We start from the raw sequence: 11749 nt of genomic DNA on the forward strand, positions 1-11749 counted from the left end.
AGTTGAGTCATTGCATTGATATAATACAGATGGCAGTATATGTACAGGATCTTTAATTTTCCTCAAGGCTCTGCCTCAAGTCTATTGCTGAGCAGCCACAGCCTCGGCATTGTTGGCTCTCTTCTCCTCCCACTCGCCTAAGAACTTGGCAACCTTGGGTCCCCAGACTTCCTCGCCAGCCTCGAGGTCCTTATACTCCAGAACCTTCTCAGGGTCAAGCTCATAGTCACCCTGGCGACTCCGAATCAATTCGCTCATGTACGCAGAGCTGCCGACGGCTTTACCCAGATCATGTGCAAGCGAACGGACATAGAAGCCTGAAGTGACAGTCATCTTAATCTTCACAGCCGGGGTCTGGGTCTTCGTCTGCTCCGTAGATGCAGCAGGAGTCTCCGTCGCCGCAGGCTCAGCAGCAGCTGACTCCGACGCCGCAGGTGCCGCCTCGGTCTCCGACACCTTCTGCTTCTTGCTAGCTTCAGCGCTATCCTCCTTCACCTCATCCGAAGGAGGCGGTGACTTGCGCTTGGTAGAAGATGAAGCTTCAGCCTCTTGGCCGGCAACCTCACCCTCCGCCGATGGAGCGGCAGGCGCCGAAGCATCCTTATCAAGTAGCTTCTCAGCAACGATCTTCTCATCGCCGGTCATCTCCTGCTCAGGGAACTTGAACTCATGCGTGCCAGGCTCATACCACTCCACAATCTCCATTTCCAGAACCTCAACAGGCCGATGCTTAATCTCAATAGGCGGCATTTTTCCCTCACGCGCATACTCATAGAGCTTCTTGCCATCAACCCGCAGTGCAGAGAAAATAGGTGGCTGTTGCATGATCTTCCCACGGAATTGAGCAAGCGCCTTCTCAACAGCTTCACGGGTGGCATGTTCGTAAGGGGCCCGGCGAACAATTTTCCCAAGGCGGTCGTAGGTATCCGTCTCAGCGCCGAAGCCAACAACAGTCTCATAGCTCTTCGTGCAAGCCAGGAAATCCTGCAGCGACTTCGTGCCCTTTCCAATGCCGGTTATGAGCACACCCGTCGCGAGCGGGTCTAGGGTTCCGCCGTGGCCAATCTTGACGTCTAGGCGCTGGTGGCGGCGGCGTTTGCGCTGGAATTTGCTTTCACGTTCGCGGCGTGCGCGCTCTTCCTCTAGCCATGGCTGGAATGTTTTCGAGGGGTTGAAGTGTTTTTGGAGGGTGCGGATCACGTCGGCGGAGGTGACGCCTTGCGGCTTGTGGACGGCTTGGGGTGATGTTAGATTGGTGGCTCTTCAAGGGAGTTCGTATGGCATTGGAGCTTACCAAAGACACCTTCTAGGATCTTCTCGCCGGACATTGTTGTGCGGAATAATCGGAAACCTGGTGGGAATGGCATCTGGGAGGTGGTGGTTCCAAGGTGGGAAAAGATATTTTGGTGATCTGGACCCGCCTTGGCGTATCAGAGCAACTACCAATTTATACAATGTTCTATAAGGTAACCTATAGGTATTTTTGGGTGTGAATATATACCCCCAAGAAATAGACATGAGGATAATTCAGATGAGCGTGTCTCGAATATATCTTGATTCGTAGTGAGCTACATCGCCATTGTCCACACACTATTTGTGGTGAGATATAGAGGTCGAGAATCACCGATAGCATTTCTTTCTAGTCAAACGATAAATTTCTTTTCCAATTGAATAATTGAATAAACCGAAAAACGGATAAATCATTAGCTGACGAACTGTTTCTCTTGTCTCCAGCACCCATGAAAGCATGTAACTGAGAAGCTGTTCTATCCCCGAAAGAGCCCAAATCCCTCCCTCGTAGGCTTATATGAGAGACAGATATAGTTACCTTATGTCGTTAGCCACAAAAGATTCTAGGAGGGCCATAATGCTAAATATTCACGGTTGATGGATCTTCCATCGCAATATGTACCTCTATCTCACGTTCGTTGTGGGTACTAGATTGGTTGATACAACAGAGATCATAACTGTGTTACAGTGCCACTGATGAAGTATTGGACAGTCTCTACGCGAGAGCCTTGAAGTGGATATACCGTTTCATGCATTATCTCGCCCTCCTTTAGCCCTCTCTTTTTTTCACCTCTTTTTTGCCCATTTTCGAGGAGTAGGGATTGCAAGAAGCTTTTTGTATACTAAGGGTAAGGATCACCTCAGCATGTCTGTCAGTTTCATCTTGAGGCAGAATTTGTTCGCTTCTTGGTTACTGATTATATTGACACTCGAAAAGACAGAATTGTAGACATGAGAAGAACTTTTGGGTTCAAGATGTAACTGTGAATAATATTTAGTTTAGCTCGAATCCAGAGGTAGTGCAGCTTCTGCCTGAGACACCTGCGACAAAATACTCCAAGGAGTAGACACTATCTAGCACATCCTTTCAGAAATATGCAAGCGTCTTTTCTATCATCTCGGAATTGAGCTTCTTTGTTGGGTTGTTCTTAAGGTGAGATGGGGAGTTTATGACGGATGATCAAGATTTGCACACATAATTGGAAGTCATTCGTTGAGTATCGTATTGGAATTAAGCTCACATTCATATATCTCGGAGGTTTGCCTTTTATATTCATTCTGAGTTTATACTTGACTGTGGACCTCTCGAACCTTAAAATTGGATGCACGTGATTATTGCCTGACACGCCAGGCAACACGAATGGTATGTAATAAATCGCGGTAAGTCGTGTATGAGTAATACCAGCGATGACCTCGACTGTTGACAGCCTGGAGACTCCCCTCTAACGTCTCTCTTCTACTGTTCATTTTCTCGGCTCTTTCAATCTAACTCCTTCCAACCACCTCTATCTCCATGTTCCCCGCCATGCCGATTCCACCATGACGTCCCGCGAAGAAGCCGTCCTCCTTCCCATCGATCCCTCCATCACCGATGAGAATGATTGGTGGGAATTCAGCCTGACCGATGTGAAGGTCATGAAACCGGGGAAGATGCTCTATGCGAACCTACTGGATGCTAGCGAGCAGAATCCAGTGCAAGTGATCGGTGTTCTGGAGCAGGTTCCCAAGTCCCAGACACATCTGGGTGCGTATTGATTGAGTTACGAGGCGTTATACGCGCGTCTACATACCAGATTGCTGAACGGTCACTTTCTCATTAGTGCGCGAGGACAACGAGCTTCCGAAACGCATGATTATCGACGACGTTACACACTATGCCTACGGTCAAACCGAAGATAAAAGTATCGAGCTTTGGGTTGCCGGTAAGGCGGGATGGTACGACATCAGTTTGCCCGCCAGAGGCTTCGTGCCTACATACAACCGCATGGTCCAGGCCATTGACATGCTTTACTTCCTGGTTGATAAACACCAGCAAGGGAAGAAACAAATCAACCCTTCCTTTCGTAGTCTTTGCGAACAGGTAAGCTCACCCTGTGTCTCGGTGCTGCCATCTTGGGGATGACATGACGTCTAACCTTCATTTGTTGGTAGTATGTCTACCATTCATATGGCGGATGTGAAGATCGTCAGCAATCAGCTGAGGTTTTCGGAACACACGCTTCCTTCTTGTTGCGCTGTATGATCCAAGGCGACGGAGATGTGGACTGGAAGTCTACGAATGTCTTTGTTCACTTACGGCGCCAATTCAATGTAAGTACAAGTACAAGCCTTATGCACGAGTTTACAGAGGTACTGATATCAGCCAAGGATGAATATAAACAGCTCATGGAGGAGCTCTTTCCCTCATCCGATGACGAAGAGGATACATCCAAGGATGAACCTGAAGTGTCCACCCCACGACACGACCCCGCTGCAATCTCAAAGTCACAAGCCGATGCCGTTTACCAATTGCTTAAGGACCTCAGACAAGAAGGTCACTTGGCAAAGCGTCGGCTGCATCTCGACCTTCTGACAGAACGCTTGGCCTCCCGATTTTCTTTCAGCAAGGATGACGCCGAAAAGATCATTGCCATCAGAGCATCTGCCGTCCTCGAAATGATGGAAGAAGAAGACACACCCGGCTTCAGATGGTCTCGCTATGTCATCCATCGAGAACTCACGAACGCAGCCTCGAAATCCGCCCCTCTACCTCGAGAACTCTTAACACCATTGAATTCACTAGAGGAATCCAGCGATGACGAACGCTATGGCCGAACCCAGAAATCCGTGCTACGTCCTAAGATGAACTCAATCTCTAACAAAGTCACCGGCAAGCGGAACCGCAACGCCTCCACAAACCAACAAACAATCGAATCCAATGACGAAGACGAAGATGATCTAGATGACATGGATGAAGATGAAATCGAAACGCCCAGCAAAACCCGTGGCCATGAATTGATCAGGGATCCCTTCTCAACCTCAAGACCTCGGACCCGTTCATTCCTATCAGCTTCCAGTAGCGTCGGTTCCAGCACTCTCATGAAGAGCCTATTCAAAGACAACATTCCGAAATCATCCACAGCTACCTCGGCGCGTACTGCAAAATCAAAACCAAAGCCAGATCCAATTTCAGTCCCAATCCCCACCCCTGAGTCCTCGCAAATACTCGATGGATCCGGCGACGAGTCCGACTCTGATACATGGGTCTGCCGCATGCCCGGATGTGAAAAGGTGATTACAAACAGCAACAGAGAAGAGCGCAAGAAGATCATCGGTGACCATGCCGGCGAGCACGAATGGGAAATGCAGATGAAGGTTGAATTAATGGAGACGGAGAGACGGATGCATTCCGCTTTCCCTGTTAGTAATCTCATGCAATACGTCGTCGACCAGCATGTTCAGCAGATGCGAAGTGCTTTCCCGGAGATGTATTCTGCGCCTCAGAACGGTGGCCAAGAAAACGGCTTGGACGGGGCCCTGGATGCTCCCTCTAGAAATGGAGATTCCACGCCTGAAAGTCAGGATTCAGAAGATGAGGAGATTGAAGATCTTGTGAATGGCAATTCCTGAATTGATCCTTTTTCTTGGCTGAATCTACGATCGTTATGTGTCACGAAGCCCATTAGGAGGGATGGGATTATGATTTCACGAAGATAAAGGGTATTTCATATCGGACTACCACTGGAGAAATGAAGGCATCTCCTATATCTACATACTTCTCCCCTCTTCTCTCCTCTCTCCCTCATCTTACTCTCACACACTCAGGTATGCCACTTCCCTCTCTATCACCACTATCCACCATATCTAACCATCTGCACCACAGATACGAACCGAACACATCCTCTCTCTCTTCCCATGAACGGTAGAATAAAGGTGTTAGGAGCTAGAACAGAAATGTACCGGGCAGATGGCGTTCTACGGACTAACACTGAATCTCGCTAGACATGGACAGGGACAGGGGCCAGCATGGACAAAACGATGCTTACATACGAAGAGTATTGCTCTTTGCTACAGAAATCTGGTTGCTGGCTGTCACTACTTTGCTGGTGATTATTTTTCGGAATGGGCATGGATCAGCCCCTTTTTTTACTCTCTACGTACCCCGTGGTAGGTTGAATTACAGTAGGCTTCAGTATTGTAGTCTCTTGGATTTTGGTTTTGTTTAGGCGTAGTATAAGTCTTTTATATTGTTCCTACAACAGGGGGTCATAAATGTGTAAGCAGTGCTATGAAGTATTTGGACGGGTTATATAATTAAGCCTCGAAGCGAGTGTACCGTTTCATGCATTGTTTTCGTCCTGGTTTGGCCCCTCTCCTCTTTTTGCGCCTCTTTTTCTTGCCCTTTTTTGAGTGCCTCGGGTTCAGTATGTAGATCAAAAAAAGGTGGGAGGGGAAAGGACTTCCGGCACCTGTTGTATAGTTGTGGAATTGGGAGACATGAGGAGTATGACGTTTTGATGTATAAGTTACTATACATAGGTCGGTCCAGAAACGCCATATTTAAGCTGATAGGCTATCGATGACAGTTTAAGAATTTAAGAGCAAGACATGCAAAATGTACGGAAAAGATGAAGACTAAAACCAGACGAATGCACACCTCGAAGTCCAGGTGAAATCTCAATTGGACGAAAAGTCTAGATAAGGGAAGAAAAAGAATAATAACAAGAAATGAAGTACTTCAAACACCAATACTCAAAATGTCAAGGCCACAGACCACAGAGTGTATGCAAGGACGATAGACAGTCAAAGAAGGGACCAAAGGGATTGAAGATGAGATCACGTCTGTATGTACACGACGGAAAGTAAATCGGGAGGGATAATCAGAAAGAGAAGTAGTTTTTTCACTCGGAGGGGTATACCAAGAACACATGCCACATATATCACACCACGTAGAAGACAAGAGAGAAAAGGAGATAAAGGTACAGGTAGGGAGAGAGAGAGATAAGAGATAGGAAACAGATGGTTGAAGGAGGGAGATGGGAGGCCAAGAGAGAGAGAGAGAGAGAGAGAGAAAAGAAAACTAGATTTGAAGATGCTTATGTAGTGAAGTGTGAAAGGTAGAAAACAAGGGCGAGCAGGCGGGCTCGAAACAAAGTGGTGGAAAATGAAGCGAAGAATATCAGTGTCAGGATTCCTGCCCTTTTACCGATGGAATTGTTTATTGCTGATGGGCGCTGTGGGCGTCGATGAGAGCTGGTGTCTGTTAGTTTATTATTCAAAGTTGAAATGAGATAGGTTACTTACTCTGCAGAGTAGACGCCTGTCCCTGGCGCGATTCGCAGGCACATTGGAGCGTATTTCCGTCCAGGAAGTCGAGCAAAATGCTGTTGGGCAGTTCCTGCATATCTTCCTCGGGTAGACAAGGTTTCCGGAACTCGGTGAGATGGTAGCGTTTGGTCATGTTACGGGTGGCGGCGTCGTTGGTGCCGGGAGTGAGCACGACGAAACCATTTTCGTCGATGCGCATGACCCGTCGCTTCCAGAGTAATGTGTCTGGGAACTGGACATTGACTTCGCCGATATCGATAGGTTCGGAAGTACGAGAAGTCGTGGATGTCGGGGCCTCGCTGGAGCTGTTTCCAAATGTGGGAGTGTACTCTTCTTCTTTGACTGGTGAGCTTAGGGCACCAATGATGCTACGACGAGAAGTCGATGTGATGGATGACATACGGCGCATGAGGCGCGACGCGCGGGATGCCTTCTTGTCTTCGGAAGTGGGGGATGCAGATTGGGCAGGTTCGCTAGTCCTTGGACGAGATGACAGAGAGAGTCGGCTACCAGGGCGAGATGACGATGGACGACCAGACCCGGTAGATGACATTGACATGCTTCGGTCCTCAGGACGGGAGGTTTCGGCGATTGATGCCTGGGATGACGGAGGCTCATCGGCCATCTCGTGCTCAACAGTCAATGGACTGGCGTGGAGGCCGAGAACGTCAGACTCCGAGGGTTCAACTCCAGATGAGCCGGGGGAGATATCTGAATCGCGCACAATGTGGGCCGTTACGGAGACTGAGTTTGCACGGCGCATGGCATCCACAGACATCCGACGAGGGTCGTGGCGGCTCACGCTCGGGGCGCGGCTAAAGCCTTCTGGGTGAGCGGAATGCATGGTTGACGGCGGAGTGGTTTCGTTTCCGCTGGGCAGCGAGATAGACGTGCGCTTGCGAAGGTTCTCAAAAGATGAGGCGGCCGACGGTCCAGACACGGTCGGACTCGAGCCCATAGGAGTGCCTTCCCGACTCGAGAACTTCTCTAGAGCCTTGATACGACTAGAAATGCCAGAGGAGACATTGATCTTCTTGGCCATGAGTACCGGCGTAGGGGGGCCATTCTCACTGTAAGAGCTAGAGACCGATCTTCCAACTGCCAGCGCGTGCATGGCTGACGGCGATGCGGCAGAGTACGGGCTCGAGACAGCACGAGAGCTTCGCCAGCCATGGTCACCACCGTTAGGGGACTTGACAGAAATCGGTCTTGCCTCCTGAACAGTGGCTGATGTCAGCTCCTCCATGAAGGAATCGTCAGAAAGGAGGTTGTCGTCGTCAGAGTACTCCGGGGTGGGTACTTGAATAGGTTCTAAGTGGACCCGCCGCCTCTGGTCCAAGGGAAGAGGCTCAGCCTTTTGAGCAGGTGAATACTCAGGGGCGACTTTGTCTACCGGGCTAGGCTCGACAGAGACAGAAATGGGCGCGACCGGAAGGTCGTTGTCGGCGCTTTGAGGAGGAGTGATAGAGGGAGTGGCAGGAATGGGATCGGATTCAACTGGAGCAGGCTCAGGCGTGTCCAGTGAATCTGTCACGGGTTGGATAGAAAATTGGAAATGCGATTGGGGGTCTGATTCCGGTTCTGGGGCCTCGGAGGATTCATTTTGGAGTGGGACGTCGACATTGCTAGGTGGGGCACGATCAGGGATTGCGGAGTCCTCAAGGCGCGTTTCAGCTTCAGGGGGTGCCTGCGATGTTTCGGCCTGAACAGTCTCAACAGGTGTATCAACGCGTCCAGAGACTGTAGTATGAAGGGTAGGCGAGATAGGCGAGACTGGGCCAACCTCGGGCTTTGCCACAGGAGCATCAGCGGTCGGTTCTGGCTGAGACGACTCGAGAGGCTCGGAAGCCTGCACTACTTCGGAAATCACGGCAGGCTGGTCCTGTGAAATAGACTCAGAAATAGCCTCCACGGCTGCTTCGGGAGTAGGTTCCACAGCTTCTAGAACAGGCTCGGGGGTAGCCTCAACTGGCTCAGCAGGGGGCTCAACAGTCGGCTCAGGGGTAGACTTGAGCATCGATTCAGGAACAGGTTCAGGTACAGGCTCGGGAGCCGAAGGAGCTGCTCCCAACGGAGTATCTGGTTGATCTTGCTGAACCGTTTCGGTCCCAGGCCGTTCAAATTCGAGTTGAGGAGCCTCAGCAAGATTCTCCTTATTGTCCTCCAGTTCCTGAACCTCCTTCTCAGGCTTCTTTCCCTCAGAAACTTGCTTCTTCTTCTTCGTCTCTTCGGCCCGCTTCGCCATATTCTTCTTCCTCTGCTGTAGAGCCTTCATCAACCGCTCTTTCTCGGGACTCAATCCCGAGGAAGTAGACAAAGCCCCTAGAGACTTAGCACCCGGAGATAATTGAGGCCTGGAGATAGGAATCGATGGAGGCGGAACAAGCAGAGGTGGAACTGGTGGTACACGACTAGTAGGCTTGACGGCGAAGGTGCTTCCCTGAGATCGAGGACGAGGGGCATCAGGGTTCGGCTTCCGCACGGAAGAAGAGCGCATATTGGTAGGCAGGGACGCGACAGGCCTCTGGTCTGCATTTCTAGTGCTGCCCGCTGTGCGGGGTCTTCCACTGCTATCGACAGACGGCCTCGGTCCCAGTTTGACCTTTGGAGTGAATCCAGCGGCGCGTTCCAAATCTCGGAGTGAGGGGCGCGCGGATTGAGTAGACATACGTGCCTCCTCTGACGGACGGGGGAATTCATCGAGAATATTTCGGTACCGAGAGCTGGAGCGTTCGAGGTCGCTTGACTTAGGGGACTGTGCTGCCGAGAATGATGCACTCGGGCTTCCGCGAGGTTCACTGGGACTTCTACGAGACGGAGCTCTCGAGCTTGCCCGCGATGGCGGGGGCATGGGTTCAATAACAGCCCTATCACTATCTGGCGACATCGTTTGCAGTTCCGGTGGGGTTTCTTCAGGGGGCGGCACTATGGTGGCTTCGGATTGGATACTCTCTGATCGTTGATGGTTCACAAGATGGGGAGGTTTTTGGGGAGGTTTTTGGAGAGGTATTTGAGGAGGTTTTTGGGAATGTTGCACCGGGCTTGGGGCCTCATCCCTGGTGCCATTTTCCTCTGCATCCTCTGTGATTTCCATCAGCCGGCGACGACGGAGGGAGCTCGACGAGGAAGTGATAGAGGTTGAAGCGGTGTGAAGGAGACATGCGGACGACAGGGCGCTTTCGGTGAGATCGGAGGCTTTAGACAAAGGGAGGACGGTGTCGTTCGGGGTGAACTTGTCGGTGACGGAGGTGAATTGGACATTGCTTCGAGCTGGGAGATGTTAGACCAATGCAGATGCAGAGTGACTTTGCGCGTACCTTGTATCAGGCGAGATAACCCCTCCGGCATATAGCGAATGATCACTTTTCTGCGCCGATACTGGAGGAAGCCGTAGAGCGGCGAGGATTCTTCATAACTGTCAATGGCATTCCGAATCTCGGGCACCCCGCCAGTTCCTCGCTCGAGCAGAGCGACTTCATCTCTGGCCACATAATGCAGCAGAAACCTGAAACACAGGGGTCAATAACGTGTCCCTGTCACACGAAACGGTTTATATAGGGGTACTCACCACCCACCGGCGTCTGCCAGAGCACTTTGGTAGGCTTCAACGACAGCGGCGGTATCTAGCCCATTCAAAGACATGGTGTGGACCGCATGGAGAAGGGTAGGCGCAAAGCCGAGGGGGAAATATAAAGGAGAAACTGTTCTAGGCCGGAGGAGTGTAAATGGGGCGGATCGGATCTTAAGATCGCGATGTGCCCAATCAAGGCGTCTAGCAAGTGAGGCAGTTGAAAAGAATCTTGATAGACGAACCTCTCACCTCTCACCTCTCTTGGAACGGCTCAGGGGTGGCTTCGGCAACTCCACCTTTGCGGTTATCCCAATTTAACTCGCCATCCTGAAACACGGCGTTCGTACTCTTTATAGCAGGGCCGCTTACACATTGTCATTCTACATTCCAACATTAACTTGGAATGTCTGACTTTAGTACTTTTGAAGAGGATTCCTGGTAATGTTAGCACTTGAAAATTTGGAACTTGGATACTTCGGACTTAGGAACTTAGGTTAGGTACTTCAGGTACAAGTAAAAGGCAAAGGATCGAAGGATCGGAGACCTGAGCGCATGTAACCTTGCAAATAAGGTCAATTGCCATGGAACAGTTATATAGTATAGTAACTTATACATATGTTGAAGCATACAACTTACTTTATCACCTCCCGCTGGACTCCGCCCACGGAGTCCCCCGAAGGCGGGGGATCCAAGATTCTACTTAATCACTGCAATCCCCGAACACTCAAAGAATGTCCTCATTCGCATTATGACCGACCTTCCCCCGCCATCGACGATCACCAGCCTACCCCAGGAGGCTCAGCTCCGGGTTCTAGACACACTGTTCGAGCCCTCACCAGAGCTCCACCAACTGATGATCCCCGTGCTCGCTCAGAGCTTCACGACCTACACGGCCCTGATTGATGCAGTGGGGGCTCGCATGTCTGCATTGTCCGCCCCGAATTCCCCGACCGACCGCAACGTGCTCTTTGGCATTCTGGGTTCTCATCCCCGGCTGGGCCGCGCCCCGGCCAACCCGGAGCATCTGAGTGAGCTGAGCAAGAAAGAACAGGCCCAATTGAACACGGGCGCAGAGGAACAAGCTGAAAAATTAATTGCGCTGAATGCTGAATACGAGGAAAAGTTCCCCGGCTTGCGCTTTGTGTAAGTTCGCCTGGTGAGGTGGTATGGTCGGGTCTAATTGTATACAGCACATTCGTCAACGGCCGGAGCCGAGACGTGATTATGGTGGAGATGCGTCAGCGCATTGATCGCGGTGATGCCGAGCGCGAAATCGAAGAGACGATTCAGGTGAGTTTGTTCTGTCTGGTTGTTGCTTCTATTCTGACTCGACAGGGAATGTGCGACATTGCGAAAGACCGAGCGAAAAAGCTGCAGGCGCGCATCTAGTGCAATCCTATCGAAGTACCCAAGTACCCAAGTACTATAGACATACTGTATATAAATATAAATAAAACGCAGTGGAGAGCCTTGGCCAATTCTTAGATCTTATCAAGCAAAAGGGTCTAACTCCACCCGTTTGATGTCATGCCCGCCATCCGGTGTTTGCCGATTTGCCGCTTTTTCCCTTCGCATCCCACC

General features: G+C 50.6%; 4 protein-coding genes across 4 annotated transcripts; 2 read left to right on the top strand and 2 right to left on the bottom strand.

The window, feature by feature from the left end:
• Nucleotides 1-13: 13 nt before the first annotated feature.
• Nucleotides 14-1436, bottom strand: N7446_001920 (pseudouridine synthase PUS4). The gene is made up of 2 exons (XM_058510669.1): nucleotides 1295-1436; nucleotides 14-1235 (listed from the first exon to the last, which is right to left on the bottom strand). Exons 1-2 carry the CDS (start codon nucleotides 1365-1367, stop codon nucleotides 82-84), a joined length of 1227 nt encoding a protein of 408 aa, XP_058376205.1. The 5' UTR covers nucleotides 1368-1436; the 3' UTR covers nucleotides 14-81.
• A 1266-nt stretch (nucleotides 1437-2702) lies between these two features.
• On the top strand, nucleotides 2703-5480 carry N7446_001921 (uncharacterized protein). The gene is made up of 5 exons (XM_058510670.1): nucleotides 2703-3034; nucleotides 3111-3370; nucleotides 3442-3600; nucleotides 3658-5094; nucleotides 5153-5480. Exons 1-4 carry the CDS (start codon nucleotides 2830-2832, stop codon nucleotides 4897-4899), a joined length of 1866 nt encoding a protein of 621 aa, XP_058376206.1. The 5' UTR covers nucleotides 2703-2829; the 3' UTR covers nucleotides 4900-5094; nucleotides 5153-5480.
• Nucleotides 5481-6487: 1007 nt separating this feature from the next.
• On the bottom strand, nucleotides 6488-10239 carry N7446_001922 (uncharacterized protein; the record flags this gene model as incomplete). Its single annotated transcript, XM_058510671.1, has 4 exons — nucleotides 6488-6522; nucleotides 6574-9867; nucleotides 9915-10102; nucleotides 10166-10239. The coding sequence occupies 4 exons, from the start codon at nucleotides 10237-10239 to the stop codon at nucleotides 6488-6490; spliced, it is 3591 nt and encodes a 1196-aa protein (XP_058376207.1).
• Nucleotides 10240-10916: 677 nt separating this feature from the next.
• N7446_001923 (2-oxo-4-hydroxy-4-carboxy-5-ureidoimidazoline decarboxylase) lies at nucleotides 10917-11557 on the top strand (the record flags this gene model as incomplete). The annotated part of the gene is made up of 3 exons (XM_058510672.1): nucleotides 10917-11311; nucleotides 11359-11458; nucleotides 11504-11557. The coding sequence occupies 3 exons, from the start codon at nucleotides 10917-10919 to the stop codon at nucleotides 11555-11557; spliced, it is 549 nt and encodes a 182-aa protein (XP_058376208.1).
• Nucleotides 11558-11749: the final 192 nt, after the last annotated feature.

Source organism: Penicillium canescens (assembly GCF_028828765.1).
Source record: "Penicillium canescens strain IBT 15451 chromosome Unknown utg000002l_segment0_segment0, whole genome shotgun sequence".
Classification (NCBI taxonomy): domain Eukaryota; kingdom Fungi; phylum Ascomycota; class Eurotiomycetes; order Eurotiales; family Aspergillaceae; genus Penicillium; species Penicillium canescens.

Bases quoted from the DNA above. Each gene is read 5' to 3' on its own strand.
- N7446_001920 (XM_058510669.1), bottom strand. From the start codon at position 1,367: ATGCCATTCCCACCAGGTTTCCGATTATTCCGCACAACAATGTCCGGC. The intron at 1,236-1,294 runs GTAAGCTCCAAT...CATCACCCCAAG, and splicing joins GATCCTAGAAGGTGTCTTTG to CCGTCCACAAGCCGCAAGGC.
- N7446_001921 (XM_058510670.1), top strand. From the start codon at position 2,830: ATGACGTCCCGCGAAGAAGCCGTCCTCCTTCCCATCGATCCCTCCATC. The intron at 3,035-3,110 runs GTGCGTATTGAT...CTTTCTCATTAG, and splicing joins CAAGTCCCAGACACATCTGG to TGCGCGAGGACAACGAGCTT. The intron at 3,371-3,441 runs GTAAGCTCACCC...ATTTGTTGGTAG, and splicing joins TTCGTAGTCTTTGCGAACAG to TATGTCTACCATTCATATGG.